General features: G+C 35.5%; 1 protein-coding gene across 5 annotated transcripts in view; it reads left to right on the forward strand.

Moving 5' to 3' along the window:
* Positions 1-25258, forward strand: part of RBL1 (RB transcriptional corepressor like 1) — a 62141-nt gene that overhangs the window by 7380 nt on the left and 29503 nt on the right. For 4 of the 5 annotated variants that reach the window (XM_069063532.1, XM_069063534.1, XM_069063535.1 and 1 more), the window contains 11 exons: positions 6888-7088; positions 8592-8656; positions 8749-8877; positions 8999-9159; positions 12323-12372; positions 12870-13056; positions 15954-16120; positions 19593-19705; positions 19853-19956; positions 20827-20964; positions 24110-24274. In XM_069063532.1, the coding sequence (XP_068919633.1) occupies positions 6888-7088; positions 8592-8656; positions 8749-8877; positions 8999-9159; positions 12323-12372; positions 12870-13056; positions 15954-16120; positions 19593-19705; positions 19853-19956; positions 20827-20964; positions 24110-24274 (1480 nt within the window). The remainder of the gene's footprint in view (positions 1-6887; positions 7089-8591; positions 8657-8748; positions 8878-8998; positions 9160-12322; positions 12373-12869; positions 13057-15953; positions 16121-19592; positions 19706-19852; positions 19957-20826; positions 20965-24109; positions 24275-25258) is intronic. The other variant, XM_069063536.1, reaches the window with a different exon arrangement.

A 25258-nucleotide genomic window follows, 5' to 3' on the forward strand; every position in this document is an offset into this window, starting at 1 on the left:
ACACACACACACACACACACACACACACACACACACACACACACACACACATTAGCCATGTGACCTTGGGCAAGTCACTTAACACCAATTCCCCTGCCTTCCCCCTCCAAAAAAAATAATAAAGTCTTCTATTTAACTTCTGTTACCAATCAAATTGAAGTATGTAATTTGGTGGTAGAGGGAGGGAAGCATGTTTTTTCCCTAGCACTGAAGACCAGAGCCCTTCCTTAGTCCTAGATTTTTCTTATTACAATATCTTAACTGTTGGAGGAATTTCATATTTTTTTGGTAGGCACCTAAATGTATGTGTGTTCAAATTTCAAGTTATCTGTGCCAATACTTTCTCCCATTATTACCAATGATAAAGAAATGTAAATTTCCGTATGGAGGGAGAAAGTTAAAAGATACTATATTTAACTGAAGGTATATACATATTATGCATATTATATATAATATATACACATCTCTATATATTATATACACACATGTGTGTTTGTGTGTATATATCTATTTTCAAACAATTTACTTTTAAGTTTTTCATCTACATCTAGGTAATCACTAAGCCTTGTTGATTCTTTCCTTATAATGTCTATTGAATTCATTCATTTTTTTCTTATCCCCACTGCTGTTAACTGCCATCTCAGTCCAGGTTCTGAATGCCTCACACATGGATTATGATGATAGTCTCCTAATTGATTTCTTTTTCAGCTCATTCCATCTTCAAATCATCCTACCTACTTCTGTCATATCAGTCTTTCTAAACTACCTTAAAATTCCTTTTTGTTGAAAATTCTGTAATGGCTGCCTGCTACTCACAGGGTAAAACACAAATTCCATAACCTAACATTTAATTCCTTCTGCAAACTGACCACTACCTACTTCATCAATCTTATCTCTTACCATTCAGCCATAGAAAACCTTCATTCTAAACAAACTAGAATCTCCACTCATGTCATTCTCCTACCTGGGATTCCTTCTTCCTCTTAGTTTCTCTCTTAGTTTTGTTGCAATTAAGATCAGTTTCATGTCAAACTTTAAGTCTGAAATCTTCCCCCATTGTTGCAACTCTCAAGGATCATTTCCTCTTTTGAACTGCTGGATACGAAGTCCATTTCTACTACTGTTACCTGTAACTTCAGTCAAGACTTTTCACTTTCTGAGTATCAACTTTCTCATGTGTAAAATAAGTGGTCTGGGCAAAAGATCTCTGAGGTCTTTTCCTACTCTAAATCTATAAGCATATGAATTCTCATTGTTTCCTACCGCAGATATTCCAAGTAGCTCAGATAAAAATACACAATTAGACTACACCCATCAAACAAATAAACCATGCCAAAAAATCCTGAGTAAAGAGGGTGGAAATGGGATGTGCATGACACACCTTCCCTATTAGTAGATTCAGAACAATTCTTTTCACTTTTACTGTTGGAGGTGAATGATACCAAATGTCTTCTAGCCCACCAACATTTTTAAAAATTCTAAACTTAGAAAGCTTCAACCAAATAAATAAACATTCAAACGAAGCAAAGAACCCTAAGCTACACATGATTTATAATTTATTTTTAAAATTTTATATTCACTTTAACAAAATAACAATACTATTTGCTTCCATTTCTCTTTCTGATCTTTTCCTTCTGTGTTTTTTCCAGCTTTTGTTGCAATTGTTTTTTAACTTACTTGCAGAATTTCCTGTCTAAAGCCCTATACATGGGAATTAAATTTATCATAATGTATTCATTTTAACACAGTTCTGAAATTTGTAAGTGAAAATGATGCCATTAGGGGTAGAGCCAATATGGCAGAGTATAGGCAAGCAACCCAGCAGAATTCTCCCAACATTACCTCCAAACAACTTTAAAATAATCCCTCAAAACAAATTTTGCAGTGGCAGAGCTAAGAAAAGGCCAGAGTGAGACATTTTTTCAGCCTAAAACAACTTAGGAGGTCGGCAGGAGAATTCTGTGACACTGGGGTGGGAGCCAGCCTAGAGCATGGTGGCAGTACCACCTGTGGGCCTTGGAGGCAGCAGCAAAAGTGGACACAGTAGCAGCAGTAATTTTGGGAGCTCTCAGCTAAGAGACAGTAAGGGGGTCAGATAATTGGTCTGAAAGAGATTACAGGAGAATGTTGGCTGACATTGGGTACAGCTGGTACTGATTGGCAACTCCATTTGACTATAAGCAGTTTGGGATCATAGTTCCAAGGTGGAGAGGAGCACTAGCATTTGTGACTGCAAGGGAGCAGGGGACTTTCCTGGGTAAAGACCAGATTACAGACCAGGAGAGCAGTGCATACACCTCTCCCCGAATCATACCACCTTGGAAGTAAAAAAAAACTTGCCGACCCCCAGAACTAGCTCTGAAGACAGTATAAAAAATCCTGAAGCTTGAGAGAGTGCCTCCGTACTCTCTGGTGAACAGAGCCCAACTTTAGCAAGAAGTTCAAAATCAAGAAATAGACTGGAAATATAAACAACAACACCAAAAAAGAACTTGACCTTAAAAAGCTTCTACAATGGCAGGGAAGAACAAGACATAAACTCAGAAGACAACAGTGTGAAAACAGTTAAAAGCAAACCTTCAAAGACAAATGCTAATTGGACCCAACCCCAACAAGAATTACTGGAAGAGTTAAAGAAAGAGATAGAAGTAGTAGAGAAAAATTGGTAAAAGAAATGAGAGTGATGCAAGAAAATTATGAAAAGAGAATTAACAACCTGGTAAAAGAGACACGAGCCTTTCTGGCTCCTTGATTGCAATGGTGTGAAAAAATTTGTGATGAAGGGAAACAAAAAAAAGAAATAAGTCCTCAAATATACCCTGGATTATACCCATCCTGTGGAAGATGGGATTATGGGTGCAGTTAATTTTGAGCAGTTTTTTTTTTTAGTTTAATTTTTTGCTTTTTTTTAAATTTTAAATTATTTATATTATTCTTTATAGTTTTAGACCATTTAAAATAACTAAACCCTATAAAATACCTGAGTATATCTGCCAAAACAGTCACAGGACTCTATGAATATAAACATAAAATACTTTTTATACAAATTAAGTTAGATCTAAATAATTCAAGTAATGTTTATGTTCATGGGTAGGTAAAGCCAATGTAACAGAAAAATGACAGTTTTACTCAACTAATCTGTTTAGTTGGGTAGTGTAATGCCATTCAATTAAAATTGCTTTAAAAGATTATCTTACTGAGTTAGAAAAAACAGTAACAAAGTTTATTTAGAAGAACAAAAAGTCAGGAACTTCAAAGAAACCAGGGGATAAAAGATGTAAAGGAAGTAGATCCAGTAGTATTAAACCTTAAACCATATTTTAAGGTGAGAGCATTGTTGAAGTGTAAAATGGATAATTTTGGTTATTGTACATTAAAATTTTCTTGTATTAATAAAATAACCAAGAACAGAAAGAATGCAGAAAATTGGGGAAAAAAACTTTAATAGACATTCTCTCAGAATGTGTGATGTAGGAAATTATGAGCTGGTTGATTTAGAAAAACATGGAAAAACTTGGACATGTGAAAGAAGAGGCTATCCACTTTTAGAAAAATAGATGACAAGTAGAAATAAGCATAGTATGGTCTTAGATATATGTGTATGAGTGTATATGTGTATATGTTTATAGATATCTACATATATGTATAATATGCGTATATGTGTGTGTCTGCATTTAATTGTAGCCTTCTTTGCAGGGTGGAGGAGAGAGGGGGAAAATAAAGTAAAAAGTACACAGTAGAGAATGAAAGAAAACCTACAAGGATGCAAAGAAAAGCTGAACAGCTTTGAAAAATTTGTATAGTATTTGTTATATGGGTTTTCTTGAAATGGAAATTTATTGCTTTATATTGGATCCTTTCTTATTCTGACAATTTTTTTTCCCTTTTCTTACTTTACACTTAAGTTTAAAATAAATTTTAAAACTTTTTAAAAATCACTGAAGAAAAGAATTCCTTAAAAATGGAATTGGGCAGGTGGAAGATAATGACTCCATGAACATCAAGAAACAATAAAACAGAGTCAAAACAATAGAAGAAAATGGGATATATCTTGTTAGAAAAACAATTGATCTGGAAAGCAGATTGAGGAGAAATCATCACATCCCAAGAAATTATCCAGGAAAACTGCTCCAATATCTTAGATCCAGATGGTAAAATAGAAACAGAAAGAATCCACCAATCACTTCCAAAATGAAAACTCCCAGAAATATTATAGCCAAATTCCAGAGCTCCCAGATCAAAGAAAATATTGCAAGCAGTTGGAAAGAAACCATTCAGATACTGTGGAGCCACAGTCAGGATCATACAAGGTTTAGTAGCTTCTGTGTTAAAGGTGCAGAGAATTTGAAATACGATATTCTGGAAGGCAAGAGAACTGGAATTATAACCAAGAATAACCTACCCAGAGAAACTGAGTACTATATAATTCTTGGGGTGGGGGGGACAGGAGGGGTGGAATGAATATTTAATGAAACAAAGGATTTTCAAGCATTCCTGATGAAATGACTAGACCTGAATGGAAAATTTGGCATTCAAACACAAGATTCTAGAGAATCATAAAAAGCTAAGCATGAAAAGAGTAATCATAAGGGACTCAATAAAATTAAACTGTTTACGTTCTTATATGGAAAAATGCAACATGTAACTAGTAAGAACCTTATTATTAGGACAATTAGAAGAAATCTACATAGAGAACATGAGTGTGAGTTGATTATGTCATGATAGTTCCCCCTGGCCAAAAAAAAAAATGAAAGGATAAGAAAGAGGGATGCACTGGGGAAAAGGGGAAGGGAGGTAGAATAGGGAAGCTTTTCCCCCATAAAAGAGGCACACAAGGAGGAGCTTTTATAGTGGCGGGAAAAATGGGAGATGGGAGTGACTGGCAATGCTTGAACCTCACTGTCATGGAAATTGGTTGACACACACACACATTCAGTATAGACATCTATATTACCTGATAGGGAAATAGGGTAACAAATGAGAGGTAAAGGATTGGGGAATAATAAAAAAAGAATGGATTAAGGGACGTAGTGGTCAGAAACAAAACAGATTTTTGCGGAGAACAAGATATCGGTTAATATAGATGCCTATACTAAACTGAATACAGTACATTGAATTATACATTCAATATACTGTATAATTGAACTTACCAGTTTATTTTCTGTGGTCCTCTCTATCCTTTGTTTTGTCATGAACTCTTCTTTTATCCAAAGGGAAAACTCTTTCCTTGTTCCTCTGATTTGTTTAAGGTGTGACATTTTCTAAGTCACATATCCATTTGGAGCAAATCTTGGCATGTGATATGAGTTTTTGGTCTAAACCTTATTTCCAGCTTTCTCAGAAGTTTTTAGCAAATGATGAATCATTGTCCCAGTAATAGAGTTCTCTTAAAACACACCCTTCTCCCTAACTTTCACCTGTTGAGATCACAAGAATTCTTTCAATCCCCCCAGGTTTGCTACCTTGGAGTCATTCTTCCTCTACCCAACCTCCCCTCTCCACCATCCACCCCCATATCTAGTGAGTTGCCAGATCTTGACAATTCTCCCTCTACATTATTTCTCAAATCCAGTCCCCTTCTCTCCACCCATGTGATCACTACCAGTTCAGGTCCTTAAAACCTTTTACCTGAACTATTACAGCTTCCTAATTGGTCGTCCCCTTGCCTGAAATTTTCCATTTTCTAGGCTGTTCTTTACACAATTAAACAGAGTGATATTCCTAAAGCATAGATCTGATCATGTCATCCTCCTACTCAAAAAGCTCCAGTGGCTCCCTATTGTATCCAAGTTTAAATATAAATACCTCTCTTAAATATTTAAAGGATTTCACAGTTTGTCTCTAACACTCCCTTCCAGGCTTATCCTCTTGTATTCTGTAGTTTATCCAGACTGGCCTACTCCCTGCTCCATTTACATTCCATTTCCTCTCCTGTCTCCATGCTGGTACAGGTTGTCCTCCATGTGTGGAGTGCTTTTCCTCTGCACTTCTATCTCTAGTGCCCTGTCAGTAAAATTATTTTGCATACATGTTATGTTTATTTTTACATGTGGTATGATTTCCTCTCCACAGAACATAAGTTTCTTGAGGACAGAGGCTTTAATTTTTGTCTTTGGACTGTCCAGTTCTTGGCACATAGGGAACTTGATAGGCTAAAGAACATCTTTCATGCTATTCATCGTATATCTGGTTAATATCTTTTAAATGATTGAAACTAAACTTTGGGACTTCAATGCCTGAGTTTAATCCTAACTTTCTAACATTGTTTTTGTGTCCTCATTCCAAATCTATTTTGCAAAAAGACACCATGCATTGTTTTTTAAAAAGTTTAATTGATATCTTTTGTTTTTATATCATAGAAACATCTAACTATATATCCTTGTCAACCCCCCAAAACATCAGCCTTCTCTTATAATAAAGAAATAACAGTTAAACAAAACCAACTAAACATTAACTGAATCTGAAAGTGCCGTGTTCTCATATCTTTTCTAGCTCATTCAATGAATCCAGCTCTCACTTGACAAATATTTATTGAGTTCTTTCCATGTCCAGAGCACTGTTTAGGTGCTGTGGGGAATAAACAAAAGTAAAAAATATACTCTCTGCCATATGAGTACTTATACTAGAGATCATATCATATGCACAAAGTTCATTATACAAGGAACTATATACAGAGAGTGTGCTTTAGGATATAAGGGAAACTGAGGATAAAAAATGTACAAGCTTAGGGGTGATAGCTATGTAACAGTTTTTTTCATAAGGAATAATAGTCATGACTTAAAAGATTTCTTTGCTGAAAATTGTTTTTTTCTTATTTTTAAAATTCATTATGTGGAGTGATTTTAAAAAAAACAACTTATTTTGTTGCTTTTCTTTTTTTTCCTAAGTTTAATTCAGTTTTTTAGTAAAATGAAGAAGTGGATAGACATGTCAAACCTGCCACAGGAATTTCGTGAACGCATAGAAAGACTGGAGAGAAACTTTGAGGTGTCAACTGTGATTTTCAAAAAATTTGAGCCAATTTTTTTGGACATATTTAGAAATCCTTATGAGGAGCCACCAAAATTGCCACGGAGTAGAAAACAGAGGTAAGACTCTTAATAAATGAGATGTATATGTACGGAACATTACAAACATTAAAGTATTGTATTAGATACTATTATTATTGTTACTTTAACTTTTAAAAAAAAGTTTTATTTTTGGGGCAGCTAGGTGGCACAGTGAATAGAGCACCGGCCCTGGAATCAGGAGGACCCGAGTTCAAATCCAGCCTCAGACACTTAACACTTACTAGCCATGTGACCTTGGGCAAGTCACTTAACCCCAGTTCCTTGCCTTCCCCCCTCCAAAAAAAAAAGCAAAAGTTTTATTTTTGCCTTTAATTTTTATGCCATATGTGTTTCTCGTTATCTATCTGCTCATCCCCATTGAACCCTTCCTTGTGACACAGGAAAACATTTAAGCAAGGCCTCTGGATTCAGCAGCCATAGCTAATATACTAAATTTCATATCCATAGTCCCCGCCTCTCCACTGAGGGAGGGATATTATGTTTCTTTTTCATTTCTCCTAGGTCATACCTGTACAACATACTGGACCTTCAGGCAGTATGTTATGCAGGCCTGTTTTATATCTACATTTTTCACAGACTGCCCAAAATCCTTTGGTGAGCTGTGTATTGTGCAGCCTGTCCTAGACTGAAGATTGTTCATTTCAGCTCATTAGAGTTGGACTACTTTTTAGTTTTTATTGTTTACATTACTATAATGTGTATTTTATTCTCTTGGTTCTGTTTTCTTCATTCAGTATCATGTCACATGTCTTAATGTTTCTCTGAACTATTCATATTCATCATTTCATCAAACTCAATAATATGTTATATTCATGTACTATAATTTAACTATTCTTTGCCTAGTAGGCACCTATTTTGTTCCCAATTTTTTCTACCACTATAAAGAATGCTGTTATAAATTTAGTATTACATATAAGAAACTTTCTTTTTGTCAGTGACCTCTCCATTGTATTTACACAACATTTAGATCAGTGGGTCAAAACATATAAACAGTTTAGTGATTTTTTTCATCCATAATTCAAAAATTGTTTCCAAAATGATTTAATCAGTTCAGAGTCCCATCAACAATGTTTTAGTGCAGCTAATGTGTTATTTGTGTCAGAAATTATCTGCAAAGAGGTTAAATATATTCATTCATACATTACTTGTGACTGAAATTTCAAGATAGTGTTTCTCTATTTTTTCTTTTTTCTCTTTTTTTGCGGGGGGGGGGCAATTGGGAATTAAGTGACTTACGCAGGGTCACACAGAGAGAGTTTGTTTATTCCTTAGTTTAAAGAAATCCTATAGCACTTGCTAATTGGAGATGTTATTAAGTTTAAATATGGTACATGGACCACAAATAACTAGCATCATGTTTTGGAAGAGAAGTGTGAAGTAAGATGAATGGAATTTATGTGTCATTTGATTTTAATATTTTCTCATTTTATTTACTGCTAAACTTGAAAAACTTTGGTGTGGTTATTGTCCTAGAAAGCTAGAGAATGGTGAAATTTAATACAATTTTTTTTTCCTTTCTAGACGAGTTCCTTGCACCGTTAAAGACCTCTTTAACTTCTGTTGGACACTTTTTGTCTATACCAAAGGTAAAGTGGTGTTTTAATAATTGATATTTGTATTTCATGAACTTGTTCATATTTGACATGATAGGTTTGTGGTCTTTGTGTTCTTTGTAAAGGTAACTTTCGTATGATTGGAGATGATTTAGTAAACTCTTATCATTTACTTCTGTGCTGCTTGGATCTGACTTTCACAAATGCTATTATGTGCCCAAATAGAAGAGATTTATTGAATCTGTCATTCAAAGGTAAGACCTTATTTGTAAAAGTAAATTATTTCTAATCATTTAAAAGTGCATTAAAAAATAACCATGTTCTCTCTCCCTTTTTTTTCATTTCTCCTTTCTCTTTCCCCCTATGCCACCTTAGGTTTGCCACCTGATTTCCATACTTCTGACTTTAGAGCCTCTGAAGAACCTCTATGTATCATTGCTACACTGTGTGAGCTGCATGATGGACTTCTAGTAGAAGCAAAAGGGATAAAGGAACATTACTTTAAACCATACATTTCAAAACTATTTGATAGAAAGGTATGGTGCCTGTTATCAGATAAAGAAAATCTCAAGTGGTTATCAAACACATAGAAAAGTCATTTTCAGTAAATTTCATTTCCACCATTAAGCCTTTTCAAGTTGGTTATAGTTCTAGTTCTCTCACTAACTAGCAGGGGGACCCTTGGTAAGTTACTTCAAATTCTTTACCTCAGATTTTCATCTGTAAAATGAGAAGGTTAGGTTAGACGATCTCTAAGATTCCTTCTAGCTTTAGTGTTCTTGGTAAAAAACTTACCTCTTGCTCAAACTTCTATATATAGTTGTTTTCTTTCCTCAAATGACCACATTGTGGATCATACATACATATTTAAAAATGACTAATGACATGCCCCTGGAAATTCTTTCTGATTTTTCCATATATAATTATGATTTTTAACAAGAAACAGCATAGTACAAAGGATATAGGAACTGCCTTGGAATCAGGAAGGTCTGGATTTATGTTCTGTTTTTGATCCATATTATTAGCTTTGTGACCATAAGCAGATCTCTCAATTTCTCAGAGATGATTGTGCTGAGGTAGAAAATGTAGTGTTGAGTTTAAGAAATATGTATTAGCTGGAGCATAGCATTTGTGAAAGGAAGTAGTGTGAAATAACACTAGACAAAGAGGTGGGAGCAGATTGTGGAGAACTTTAGATAATGTCCAGGCTAAAGTTGTGGTTTATCTTGTGGGCCATTGAAAGTTTTTGACTATGAGGTTAGGCTGTACCTGAGGAATATTAAGAGGTGGAAACTCAGCTGCTCAATTAGGTATGGCAGATGGGAGCAGGGTGAGAAAAATTACAAGATGATTCTGACATATCATAGCAGTATATATTTTAAAAACTGCTTAGTCAACAATGTTATGAGTATGATGGTTTATGAAAGCCACAAATTTCAGATAAGAGTTCATGGTAACAGGGTGTTATGTAATTCAGTATTTACCCTGAGGAATATTAATAATGACTTTAAAAATTTCCTTCCCTAAAAATCATTCCATATATATTCCATTTTGATCCATAATGTAGACTAATTAGGAAATATGAAATCTGTATGCCAAGTATCTAATATTTATAGGATTGTTGAAGCATTATTTATTTATAGAGGGTAGAAACAAAATACACACTGGATTCTACTTATGACAGCAAGGGCAGTGTTTAGTCCTTTCAGTATCAATAGTTGAAGGCTTCTTCTTCTCCCTTTATTAGACTTAAATTCTCTTTTGAAACTCTTGCTTCTTGTTTTTTCTGAAGCTTACTTCCATAGACTAAATAATTAGACCTTATCAGTATTTGGCTAATTTTGTTCCCCAGTATTTCATTTAGAGAAAGAGACCCAGGCTTGTGATTTCATTAATATGGGGATCTCCTATGGAAGGGAAATCCCTTTACTAAGGTGTGTGGGCAACTTCTGTATATATAGTCTTAGAATTGATTGGAGCACTGAGAGGTTAAGGGACTTGCCCTTAATCACATACCCAAGTTGTGTGACTGTCCAAAGTGAGATCTAAACTCAGGTCTTCCTGGGTTTGAGGCCAGCTCTCTCCTATGGCTGTGCTACCAAGATTAATCCCTGACACTTCTGCATACCTGACTCAGAGGCAAGCTAAGCAAGCAAACCTGTAATTCCTCGGGCCAGCACTGAAGTATCTCTGGGTTAGAGGTGGGACCTCAGTGTGTCCTGAGTTACCCAGTACTTCAGTGTTTCATTTACATGATAAGTAATTGTCATTAGTCTGCAGAAAATATTCTGTATTTCTATATTTTGTTTCTTTGCAGTCTCTTAGATCAAGATGACATACTGTTTCTTCTGTCCACCTAAAAACTGTAATTTATTTTACTTTTCTCCACCAAAATTGTATTTGGTGTCTATTTAATTTTATAATAAAAAGTATATTTAGACATGTACATGGCAGTTGCAGCTTATCAACAACTTCATCTCCCTTTCGATCCTTAGGACTTTCTACATTAATGTTTCTATACATACTTGCACATATACTGTCCTTCTTCCATGGATGTGGTATTTTTTATTTGACTTACAAAATAAATTTAAAAATATGGTTACTCAGTTCTGATTTTCCCATGTTGCATTACTCCATTTTGCACTTTTTCTTATTTCCACATATTCATAATATTTGTTTCTTTGCATGGAGAGTCACCTTCATGTTGGTGTGTCCCCAACCTCATCCATCTATTCTTAAATAGTTGAACATTTATACTATTTTCAGTTTTTCTACTATTACAAATAATAGAGCTTTAAACAAATAGTTTTTTCTTTTAAAGTTACTTCGGGGGGGGGGGGGTGTTATTCCCAATATTAGGATCACTGGGTAATAGATTGTGGCCAACTTTGCAATTCTTGCTGGGCGTTGCCAATTTGCTCTTCAGAAAGAATTTGTAAAGCCAGCAACACATTATATTTTTTCCTTACCACTCCACCATTGGGTTTTTTTTTTTTTATCATTTTTACTAGTTTTCACAAAATTAATGAATGTGATGTAGTATAATATAATCAATTAGAAGGAACTTTGGAGAATATCTAGTCCAGTCCTTACCTGGACAGAGCACCTTCTTGATAGCAGTCAAGCCTGAGACTTTAAGACCTTCAGCACTGGAAAACTCACTACCTCCCAGGATAGTCCATTCCACTATGGGACAGCTCTATTTGTTGAGAAGTTTTTCCTTATATCAAATTTAAATCTGCCTCTGCAACTTCAGTCTGTTTTTTCTGGTCCCTTTGGGACCATAAACAACAATCTTCCTAATCTGTTGTCCTTCAAATTTTTGAATAGTGATTATATGTATCCTTAGCTTGTAATTTTTGGTGACCTTATATGTTTTACAGATATTCACTATGTTGGATTTCTGTCTTGTGAATTATCTGTACGTTATTTGATGACTTGCTTATTATTGCCCTTATAAATTCAATGATATATCCAAGATGGAAATGTTTCTCAGTGTTGCCCTTCTTAGTTTTATGCAGTACATGTTTTATTTGTATATATTCAAACTTACTGACTTTATTTCAAGTAGTCTGATACCAAGAATTTGTCTTCCACATTAAGAATAAATGTGTTTATTTACTTTTCAGCTTATTTATCATTTTTGTTAAGTTTGTATAGCTGGGTTATAGAAGTTTCTGAATATCTTTTCCTCTGCAGATTTTAAAAGGAGAATGCCTCTTGGATATTTCCAGTTTTGCAGATAACAGGTATGTATTATTTATATCAGAATAGCTCCAAAGAATTTGAATTTTCCCCTCATTTAGAGGCAAGAGATGAATAATTATTAAACTTGGCCTAATGACTTCAAATTGAATGTAGAAAGGTATTTTATCATTTCTAAGTGTGGTGTACAGCAAAATAGTAAATTGGTTTGTCAAAAAAGTACAGTTTGAAGTAGTCATTATTTCCCAGCTGATACCTTTTTGTTCTTCTTGACTAGGTTTATCTTCTTTGATGTTTACAAGTTAGTCTGTATTTTCTGTACCCTTGTATTTCAAAGTAATGGGGATTTCCTTGTGGATCGTGAGGGTACTGAAGAAATATGAGAGTTCCCAATATTAGTTAAATATGGATAAAATCAATAAAACTTCAGTCAGGACAGCAAAAGTTTTCTTGGACTTTTTTGTTCTGTCTTTGAGTTAGTGTAAATTCATTTTTTAAAGTTAATGTTTATCTATCAACTTAAAATACTGTTTCTTTTCAGCAAAGCAGTAAATAAGGAATATGAAGAATATGTTCTTACAGTTGGTGATTTTGATGAAAGAGTTTTCTTGGGAGCAGATGCAGAAGAAGAAATAGGAAGTCCTCAGAAGTTTACAGGTGACACCCCTGCAGGAAAATTGATTGCAAGAGTTCAAGTGGAATGTAACCTTCAACAGCATTTTGCAAAGGTATGTAACCTGTTCAGGTTCCAGTGTAACCCTATGTCATTTTGCAACCAGAACACAAGTATCTTTGTAATAAAATCTTGAATTTTCAGTGTTTAGCCTATATTCTCATGAATCCATTAGCCAAAGGGATTTTTAAAAGAGGACTTTTTAGACTTTCTGCTTTATTTCTTGGGTGTATACATCAACACTGCCCTAGAGACTCTTTTTGGACAAGGTTATGTCTCCTACCTTGAAGTTATTTAAGATTCCTTGAAAGATGTAATAATAGAGATGACCTTGTTCAACTCTCTGATGATAAGTATCAGGCATAAAACTGGGAGGTCTGTGTTCAACAAAGGAGGAGATTCCTTCAGGATGATGAGGTCCACTGGGTGCTTCTCTTTGTCGATGTCATTGTACTGTATATATCTTGCCCTAGAATATTGCTGAACATCCTGGAAAACACCAGTATCCACAAAAGAATTTGACCTACCAATTTGCCCATGAAAGACCGAGTGGATGAAGCAGTTGTTATCCAGATTATAACATGCAGTTAAATGAGCAACCTATAAAAACTCTTCTATCAGTATCTTTCTATCTTGTACAGGCACAGATAGAATAAATAGACAAGGAATTGGGTCCAGAATTAAATGGAAGAAGAGTGACCTAGATTGTCTTTGAGAAATTACAAAATTCCTTTAATGTCCCACCTTCTCCCAGGACAAAAAAGCACATTTTAAAAATGTCAGCATTGTTGTATGCTGCAAGTCTTGGAATATGGTAGCTCTGAGAGTGCAGGGAAAGATGATGATGGGTGATGAGTGTGAGTGGGTTGCAGCATATAACACAAAAAGAGTAATGGAGAAGAACTAGTATAAAGGACAACATCAAAGAAATATATGCTTAAAGAAAGAGATGGACCAGTTATGAGGTGAGAGAAGGGATAACTAAGGGTAGTATGTGTATCACAAGTAGCTTTGGGATGTCAATAAGACATAAGGAAGGGCCTTCAGCACACTAGACAAACCATTTATGGCAAACATATGGAAGGAGATGAATGGAGTCAGGACAGGCAGGCATGGAAAGCTTGGAATTTGTGTCATTGAAGGGAAAATTCATGTTGACACAATTACAGATCCTTTGGATTATACTTGCTGTTCACTATTTCTGGCTATATTTTCCTCATCTCTTGATGTTCAGTTGGAATAGATAATTACTTTTCCAGGCCCTGGCCCAGGAGATTCAAAGATAAAAGTGAAACGGTTCCTCCCCTCAAGGAGCTTACATTTTCTTGGGGGAAACACCACATGCACAGATAAATAAATACAAAATAAATGCAAAGTAATTTCGAAGGATAGCACTAATGCTGTTGAAGTCAAGAAAGCCTCTTATAGGAAGTACCATATGAACTAAGACTTTCAAGGGAGCTAGGAGTTCTCAGAGGCAGAGGTGAGGAAGGAAACATTCTGGGCATGAGGGACAAATAGCCCATGTGAAATCACAGAGAAGTCAAATATGGTGGGGCATACCTGTAATCCTAGCTACCAAGAGGCTGAGGGATCATTTGAACTTGGGAGTTCTGAACTACAGTGGGCTAAGTTGATTGGGTGTCCAAACTAAATTTGGCATGGATTTGTTAAAACCCTTAGAGCTGGTGGCCACCAGCCCCTTGCCTAAAGAGGAGCAAGTTGGCCTGGGTTAGAAATAGATTAGGTCAAAGCTCCTGTGGTGATCAGAATGGGGTTATGCCTGTGAATAGCTTCTGCACTTTGGATGAGTTAGGGAGATACAGTCTTTTAAATAAATAGATAAATAAAGTCACACAGACAGAAAATAGAATGTTATATTTAAAGGACATCACTTGGGATGTTTACAAAGGTAATGCAATGGCAAGTGCATGAGGCGAGAATAATGCATAATTAGCTTAGAAAGGTAAGTTCAAGCTGGATGTCAGAAGAGTTTTATTTATCCTGAAAGTCCTTGAAGTTTGTTGAGTAGGAGTGTGACATAGTCAGGCTTGCACTTTAGGAATATTACTTTGCTACCAGAGTGGAAGATGGCTTGTAATAGGGAAAGGGTAGATGTAAGGAGACATTGAGGAGTGTGTCCAGGCGAGGGGTGAGGCCTAAACTGGGGTGGTGGCCATGTAAATGGAGAGAAGGGAACAGAGTGAGACATTTTTCTTTGCCTGTGATATTTCTAGACTCTGACCTCCTACCTGTGACACACACTTTATTCTTCTCCCTCAACTTTATTTCAGCCTGTGTAACTCCACTCTTGGTTTATCACAGCCATGGCTAAAATGTTCCCATGCCTTCACCTGCTTTCTAGAGGTATTTGTTCAGTGCACAGGGCCTTGTATGTTAGCTAGGAAAACTGGGAATCTTCTAGGTCTTAATGTCATGTAACCTTTAAGGTACTCATTTAATCTAATTTTGCCTCATTTGTAAATTGAGGCAACTTATATACAAAAGAGCACAGGAACTGGAGGCAGAGAGCCTGGGCTCAAAGGCCCCTGCTGCTACTTCCCACCTCGGTGACCCCAGACAATTCACTTCATCTTTCTGGGCCATTGTTTTCAACTGTAAAATGAAGAGGTTGACTTGCTTATTTGTAAGACTCTTCCAACTCTAAATTATATGATACTATGAGAATCAATACTGCTCTTAATCATTTTATGGGATTTTTGTAAGGATTAAATGAAATAAAATATTTTGAAAAACAAAAAGTAAGATTCAGTTGTAGAGTGTAGAAATGCCCAACATTTTGCAGGTAGATAGCAGGATAGGAAAAAGTGCTGTATTCTCCAAGGAGATATGACTTCAGTGAAGGGTGTGCATGAAATTTTTTATTACATACACTTTGAGAAAGGAAGCATACTTTCTGAATTTCCCGGGTTTTTCTCTCCCTCCTAACAGAAAAGATCATTTGCTCCTTCTACTCCACTGACTGGACGTCGGTATCTGCGAGAAAAGGAAGCTGCTACTACTCCTGTAGCTTCAGCAACCCAGAGTGTGAGCCGATTACAGAACATTGTGGCTGGATTGAAAAATGCACCAAGCGAGCAACTTGTGAATATTTTTGAGTAAGCATTCAACTTCTAACTCCTGGGTTTTTCTTTTAAGTAATTTTCATGTAATTCTCATAGCCCTTGAGGCATAGATGTCCTATTTGAAGTATGTTTTTTCCTATCAAGTGTCATTGTACCAGTTAAGCCCATGCTGTATAAATTTGTAACTTAGAAAAATTATTTAATGCCTTTGTGTTGGACTTGCTCTATGAAGACATAAAGAAAGGCAAGAATAATCACTGCCCTCAAGGAGCTCCCATTCTAACAGGGCAGACACATGCCAGTACCTAAGCACATACAAGATACATACAGAGTAAATGGAAGAGAGAATGGTGCCAGCAGGTGGAACATGTACGTGGTGAGGAACAGAGAAAGCTTCCTGTAGGAGTTGTGATTGGAGCTGAATCTTGAGGGAAACTAGGGTAACGAAGAGAGATATTCCAGGCATGGGGGATAGCCAGTGCAAAGCACAGAGACAGAGTGATCATTGTGTTTGAAGAGAGATGAATAGGGCAGGATAGCTGTCCTGTACTTCCCTGCAAGTGTCCATGCCCTTTAGGGTACATGAAGAGTACTAAGGCATAAAAAGACTAGAAAGTAGGAAAGTACAAGGTTGTGAAGAGCTTTAAATGCCCAAACAGAGGACTTTATATTTTAATCTGAAGGTAGTAGGGAACTACTGGAACTCATTGACCAAAGAGAGATATGGTTATCCCTTTTTTTTTTTTTTTGCATTAGGAAAATCACTTTGGCAGCTGTAGGGAGGATAGTTCGGACTGGGGAGACACTTGAGGTAGGGAGACAACCAGGAAGGCTCTTGCAATTGTCCAGGCAAGAGATGATCAAGGTCTGAACTAAGTTAGTTATGTGAAGGTTAAAGTGACAAGATTTGGCAGTGGATTGGATTTATGGCAATGACAGTAAATAGTTGAAGGATGTCACTGAAGTTAAAAGTCCTCGTAACTGGGAGGGTTAATGTAACTCTTGACAATAATAAGTTTAGAAACATGAAGTTTCTAAAGAGAGTTCTCTAAAGAGAAAAGTTTAGAAATATGGAGAGTTTGAGATGAAAGATGAGTTCTCTTTTGAGCATGCTGAGTTTGAGATGTCTGTATCCAAAAGACAGTTGATGATATGATATTACTGGATCTGAGGAAAGAAATTAGACCTGACTATACAGATTTGGAAATCATTTGAATAGAGATGATATTGAACCTGAGCTGTTGAGATCACGAAGTGAGATAATTTAGGGTCAAAAAAGAAGTGGGCCTAAGACAGAGCCTTGGTGAGCACCCGTAATGAGTTAGTGTGACCTAGATAAAGATCTCACAAAAGAGACTAACAAGGAGCATCAGTCAGACAGCTTGAAGGAGAGCCAAATGAGAGCAGTCAAAATCCAAGAGAGGAGAATATTTAAGAGAAGATGATCAGCAGTATTAGATGCTGCAGAGAGGTCAAGGTAGATGATGAGAAGAGGCCATTCGTTGGATTTGGCAATTAAGGAATCAGTGGGGAGAGTAGTTTCAGTTGAATGAAGAAGTCAGAAGGCAAATTGTGAAGGGTTTAGAAGATGAGAGGAAAGCTTTGAAATGTCAATTCTCTTGACAATTGCAAACATTCTACAAACTGTTCCACATTATTTTCTTTTTAAGGTAGGCTATAATTTAGGCTAATCGTTTGAAACTTCTGAAGAAAATTGTTTTATAATAACACTCCTTCTAAATCACTATAGAAAGGTGAAGTGGAAGTTTTGCCCCTTTTCCTCCAAAGAGTTGATTGTTTATTTAATAAAATCATTTGAACAGGAAATGTATTTCATAAAGATTTCTAAAGGACATAATTTACTCTAAAGGATATACTCGCAGGGGTTTTGTGGAGGAAAAAAACCTTTATAATCTATAAAGCAGCATACAAATGTGACTTGTAATTGTTATATAGAATACATATGTGATGATAGTGATTACTAAAAATGAAAGCAGTGAACACTGGAACAACTGGGGAAATATGATTATACTTATTACCATTCATTAGTGGTCTTGTTACTCTAATAAGCAGGTAAAAGTTATTGGCAAAAACAGAAGCGTTCAAGTAGAAGCCATCTTAAGTTGGAAGGACTAAATCAAACTTGATTCAGGTTTCAGAGAAGAATAGACCTAAGATTAATATTTGCTGTCAGACTCCTACCTTCTGTGAAATGAAAAGATAAAGGGCAAGGGAAAGTGGTTTTTGTTCATAGAAATGTGTGTTTTAGGTGTAGGCAGAATGTCACTGATCATTCAGGTACAGAATGACCACTAGTCTAGTGTCTTTTCTGTATCTGCTTCTGTTCTGCCCAGAGTAATAATCTGTTCTTTGGTTGCAACTTCATGTGAAATTTTCTGTTGTGTTAAGACAAGTTTTAGGATATGTTGCTGATATTCTCTGAATCTACCATTGTTAAGGAAATGCCAAAATTCCCTACAACTCTGGAGGAAGATTGTGTCATTCCTTTATAGCTCCAAAGGTACCCTGAAATCCTCCAGAGAAAGAAGAATTGCAGCTTTTTTGGTCAGACCACATCTAGAGTATTGTGTACAGGTTTGAGCACCTCATTTTAGGGATAAGCTGAAGAGTATCCAGAGAAGGCAACCAGGATGGTAAAGGGACCTTAAGATTTAACCTGTATGAAAGCTGATTGAAAGAATGGAATACATAACCGAAAGAGTAGAAACTTACTGAGGACAGGATAGCCATCTTCAAGTATTTGAAGAGCTTTTGCAGGGAGGAGGGATTTGATTTGTTCTAGGTGGCCCCAGAGGCCGCAACCAGAAGCAATGGATAGAAGTCGTAGAAATAGATTTAGGCTTGGTTTAAGAAAATATTATTCCAGACAGAGCTATGTAAAAGTAAGAGGGACTGCCTCACAAGATAGTGGGCACCCTCTCACAAGTGTTCTTAAAACAAAGGATGATAAACACTCATTGGAGTTGTTGAAAAGGGAATGAGTTATACCCAATGGCCTCTGAGGTTCTTTTCAACTCCTGAGTCTTTGTGTGGTATCTGAGTATCTGTATTAACAGTACCTGATAGGATCATAGATAATAGAAATACAGATTTGGAGCTGCAAAGGGCCTTAAATATCAAGTCCAGTTCCCTCATTTTACAAATATCAAATGTCTTGCCCAGGGTCCCCCAGCTGATGAGTATCTGAGGCAAAGCCAGTGCTTTACACTGTATTGCCTCTTCAGCCTTCTAGCATAATTCTAGTATAATGTAATATATGTGTACCCATAGTATGGCTATATACTATATTAACTCTGCTTATGTATTATGTCAATTCCAAAACTGAATCCTAAGGACTTCATGGTGACTTGAGAATTTCTACCTTCTTTATTTTAATGTGTTTTATTTTACATAGTTAAGTTTGCAGCACAGTACAGAACTTAAACCACCAAATGATGTAACATTATTTCTTTCAGTATTCGTTTACTCATACTACATTTTTTAGGTCTTGTGTACGCAATCCTATGGAAAACATCATGAACATAGTGAAAAACATAGGAGAAGCTTTTTGTCAACACTATACTCAGTCAACAGATGAGCAACCAGGATCTCACATAGGTAAGAAATGCAAAGTCATTTAATGCAACACTACAAATGACTACAGCTTGTCCTCACCAAAAGAATAGACATTATAACCAATTCCTCACCTAGATACTTATTAACTATTGATTTTTATTAGCATATACCCTTTTGTTTCTATTGTAGATTTTGCTGTAAACCGATTAAAATTGGCAGAGATCTTATACTATAAAATATTAGAGACCATAATGGTTCAGGAAACACGACGGCTTCATGGAATGGACATGTCTGTAAGTAGATTAATATTTTATTCATTAAGCACAAATTTGTTCTCTTTGATTACTCTGGAATTCTTGAAGTGGTTAGGTAGATCCTTCCCCTGTCATTTCTCTCTCCACCCCCATTCTCAATTCTCCAGCATAAATTCTTGAAATTCTTAGGTATTCTCCTTCATACTCTAACAAATAGCATAAGTAAGGAGAGTAGGGTCAAGTCAACAAGGAAGAAGCCACAATTAGTGATGTAGAAGAAAATGTTGAGGACTTTGTGGAGAGAGAGAGAACCATAAAGTAGAAGGTTCCTTTGCCTTTAATTCAAAAGTGTTTTTTTTTTTAAGAAAGCAGCACTTTTATGTTACCTAGGAGGTCATGCCATTGGTTATGTATATGTCACTCTACTTTTATTTTAGCTTTATATCATCACATTCATTCTGATACCAATGACACTTCCAAAACAGCAAGTTCTAGGGTATCTCTTATGCTCACTACTATTATCATTACCACTATCTCTTGTGATCACTACTATTCCCATGTGTTCCACACCACCTATAGCAGAGGGTGGTAACGTGTTCATGATGATGATGATAATGATAATGATGTTATGCCTTACATTTGTATTGCAGGGCTTTCCTTTTTCTGAATTTTGATGTTTCATTGACATTTGAGGTGCCTTCATGGAATTAAATTAGATACTAATCTAGTAACTTTTATCCTATTCACAAACTTTCATAGTCATTGTTTTAGCATTTCAATATAATTTAGATACGTTGTTTTATTTCTATAACCTAAATATAATTAATTCCTGTAATTTCTTAATTTACATAACCTTTATTTAAAAAAATGAAGGCATTAAAGTGGACTAAACAGCCTTTTTTTTTAAAGGTTCTTTTGGAACAGGATATATTTCATCGTTCTTTGATGGCCTGCTGTTTAGAAATTGTTCTGTTTGCATATAGCTCACCTCGTAGTTTTCCCTGGATCATTGAAGTTCTTGATCTGAGTCCATTTTACTTTTACAAGGTGAGGTGAAAACAGTTTCAAATTTTGGGACATCTGGCATTATTTCCATACATTATATTTATTTTGGTACTGAGGAAAGGTTCCATATTGATTTCCAGAAAATATTTGCATTTGTGGCCTTGAAACATAAAACCTAGGGAGTTCTATGGTTGGCCAGAGCCCCAGGGGTAGTAAGTTTCTGAGCAAGAGTAAGGTCTCTGGCTTCTACCTGTAAACCCAATACTCTTGCCACTAGATTACTGCTGCTTCTCTCATAGATTGGTAAATTCATTAAGGATACACACACACGCGGGGCCATACACATATGTATGTCTACGTGCATATACATGCATACTCTCTCTAAATAAAATTTTGTAGGATGTTCAAGAAATTTGTATGCATAAAGATCTGGGTTTTTTAAGTGAACTTTCCAGTTTTATACAAATTGAATCTTATTACTGTCTTAAGGTTCTTACATAAATACAGTTACTTGAAATTACTTTAATATTATGCTTGGGTTATTTGAAAACTTTCTAGAATTATAATTTTGAATGAAAGGCTATAAAACTCACTTCTCTCAAGTCCTATTAGATTAGAAAAAATGCATGCTTTTGGAGGTGGTGAGGTGGGGATTGGGAACAAGTAGCAAAATGGCCAGGTATCAGTGATCTACTCAAAACTGCTAAAAAACTTAGTTTGATAGTCTTATTTGTAGAATATGATACACTATGATACAGTTAGTATAAGAAATAAACAGTATAAGAAATAAAATATACTCAGTAGCTCTAGAATTCCTTTTTTACCTAATGGCATTGATTAATGAAACTATAATATCTGAATATAATCTTACTCAGTGTTTGAATTACTTCAGACTTATTGGTTTATTATTGGCAGGGGCATTATTTTTTGCTACTAAAGCAAATTTTATTAATTTTCTCTCGTAAAATGTTACTATATGTAAAATTGTTACTATATACTACATATGCTATATACTTCATCATTTTCCCCATCCAAAAAAGTATCACTGGCCAATATCCATACTTACTTACTACTATACTAGTACATGATTTGGGGGGTTATTGACTTTAAGTTAATGTTTTCTTATCAATGCTGTTTTCAAGAAGAATATGTTTTTAGTTTTCACCCTCCTGAATTGTGCCCAAGTTAAAAATGATAGAAAATAATTTTTTCATTGAGATTTTTTCATTTATGAACTGTTGACTGAGTATAATTAGATTAATTTTTTTCAGTGGAAATCTAATTTGCTAAGTAGCCATTTTTTCCAGCCCCAGGGGAAGATTTATCTGTATGTCAGTGTGATGTTATCTTTTCCCTTTGGACTAAGTTCAGGTAATATAAAATTAGATATTTAGGAGAGTCTGTAATATTATTGGTGTAGATATTCCATCCATACATTATATGATCTATATCCCCCTCTGCTGATAACTTCTCTGCTATTCCATTTCGTGAATCACTGTGAACAAAAGAAGAAATGTTCAACCTGAGGAATGACAAATTGTATGTTAGGTGACATCCATGGCAGCAAGTTTTTATTTAAATACACTGCAACAAAAATAACTTAATTTTCATCAACCAAGTAAAATGCCTTTTAAATGTTTTATTTACTGTTATTTCTGTGGATTGACTTAGCAGCAGGATAGTTGGAAGAACATCACTTGGGCTGAAAATCATGATGTTGTGATCCAAAGGAAAGAACAAAGTCTCTGAAGTTGCAGTCTGGGTTCGTCTCCTGCTTCTTCTAGATAGCTTTGGACAAATCACTTAGCCTCTCTGGGCTGTAGTTTACCCATCTGTAAAATGAAAGGGTGGAGAATAGCATATAAAAAGACTACAGTTATGTAAATAAGAATAATACCACAAAATACCTCAAAAAACCAGTTGATTGTAATACCAGTCTTGGCCCAGGAGAACAGAGGAAGAAATAAACCTTCTCCATAGAGAAATGGGAGCAGATGGGTGGCTAGGTGGCGCAATGCATAAGAGCACCGGCCCCAGAGTGAGGAGGACCCAAGTTCGGTTCTGGCCTCAGACACTTAACACCCACACAAAAAAAACTAGCCTTATAACCTTGGGCAAGTTACTTAGCCCCAACTGCCCTCCAAAAGGCGAAAAAAAAAAATGGGAGCAGAATATTGAATATGCTTTCGGAGGCAGTTCTGATGTCTATTGGCTTTGCTCAACTGTTTTTCTTTGTTACAAGGACAGCAATGGGGTTGGAGGGTGTAGATTTCTTTACTGGAGAGGTTATATCAGGGAATGACTATGGTGTAAAAAGAAAAAATAATATTAAAACTTTTTAAAAATGAAATGAAAAAGTTGACTTTACAAACGTCTCTTTCACCTCTAGACCCTTCATCATCTTACCTGTATTCTACATTATAACATTGCACATATCCATTTAACTCTTTGTGCCTAAGTTTTCCATGTATAAAATGAGGATGTTTTGAAGATTAGTGAGAAAATATGTGGAAATGCTTTGATTTCTTCAAAGAGATGTTCTGTAAAAGTTTTCTTTTTTAAATAAGTAACAAAAGTATGATTTGTTGTAAAATAGTTCACATTTATAATGCACTTTTTAGTGTATAAAATGTTTTTCTCTCCACCAAGGTGAGGTGGGTTGTTCCAAGTATTATGTTCATTTGGGGGAATAAGGAAACTAAGGCTTATAGTGGTCAGTCAATCTATTCAAAATCATACAGTAAATGGCTGAGCTGGAATTGAAATGTCAGTCTCCTGAGAATCTCTGTTATTTCATCTTTGGCATACTTCCTCTACAAAACTTATTCTTTATGATGCAGTAAGTCCATGACAGTCTATAATACCCCCAAACTCAGTCTAGCACAATAATAATAACTATTATTATTATTATAGCATTTATATAGAACTTTAGGGTTTGTTAAATGCTTAACAAATATTTTAACTTCATAACTCTGGAAGAAAGGTGCTATTACTAACCCCATTTTACAGATGAGAAAACTGAGGCAGAAAGAAATTAAATGACTTGTCCAGAGTCACACAGCTAGAAAGAATGTGAGGCAAGATTTGAACACAGGTCTTCCTGATTTGGGGTCTGTTGCTTTTATCAGCTCTACCATCTCCAGGACCATGTTTTCCTTCTCTAAACATGTAATACTTTTCTTTTTAGGTCATTGAAGTATTAATTCGATCAGAGGAAGGACTATCAAGAGATACAGTAAAGCACCTTAATAGCATTGAAGAACAAATTCTGGAAAGTTTAGCATGGAGCAATGATTCTGCATTGTGGGACGCTCTCCATGTTTCTGAAAACAAAGTTCCTACCTGTGAAGAAGTGAGTTAGAGCAAGGCTGGGTAACTTTGCAAGTTTGTGCTTTTGCTTATCCCATTCTATATATCTAGAATTATCCTCCCTCACTATTTTTACTTATTAAAACACTACCCATTCTAAAGTTGAAATTAATAATATTAATAATAATAATGTCTAGCACTTATGTAGCACTTTAAGTTTTGAATAGCATTTTACAAATATTATGTTAGTTTGTTTTTTGTTTCTTTAATTTATTATTTATTTTTGACATTCTTTTCTTTTTAACTTTTGAGTTTCAAATTCTTTCCCTCCCTTTTATCCCTCACCGACAAAGAAGACAAGCAAAATTATATCAATGATAACATGTGAAATCATGCAAAACATTTTCATATTAGCCATATCACCAAAAAAAGCAAAAAAATAAAATAAAATGAGAAAATTATACTTCAGTTTGCTTACTTATATCTCAGAGTTTATCAGTTGTCTCTCTGGAGGTAGAAAGCATTTTTTCATCATGATTCCTTAGGGATTGTCGTGGGCCATTGGATTGATCAGGGTAGCCAAGTCTTACACATTTATAGTCAAGTAGCAGTAATACAACATTGCTGTTATTGTGCACAATGATCTCCTGGTTCTTCTCATTTCATATTGCATCAGTTTATGTATGTCTTAACATATTTATTTTCTGAAATTACTCTCCTTGTCTTATAGCACAGTGGTACTTCATCATAATCACGTGCCACACCTTGTTCAGTTGTTCCCCAATTAATGGGCATCTCTTCAGTTTCCAGTTCTTTGCTGCCACAAAAAGAGCTGCTATTAATATTTTTGTACATATAGGTCCTTTTCATTTTTCTTTGATCTCTTTGGGATACAGACCTAGTAGTGGTAATACTAGATCACAGGCTCCAACTCTTAACCCTTTGGGCATAGTTCAAATTCTGATTGTTCCCTAGAATGTTTGGACAATCCAGAACTCCAGCAACAGTGTGTTAGAGTCCCAATTTT

This window comes from Petaurus breviceps, unplaced genomic scaffold, assembly GCF_028583685.1.
Source record: "Petaurus breviceps papuanus isolate PSGF00001 unplaced genomic scaffold, PetGlider_PUasm1.0 90591, whole genome shotgun sequence".
NCBI lineage: Eukaryota > Metazoa > Chordata > Mammalia > Diprotodontia > Petauridae > Petaurus > Petaurus breviceps.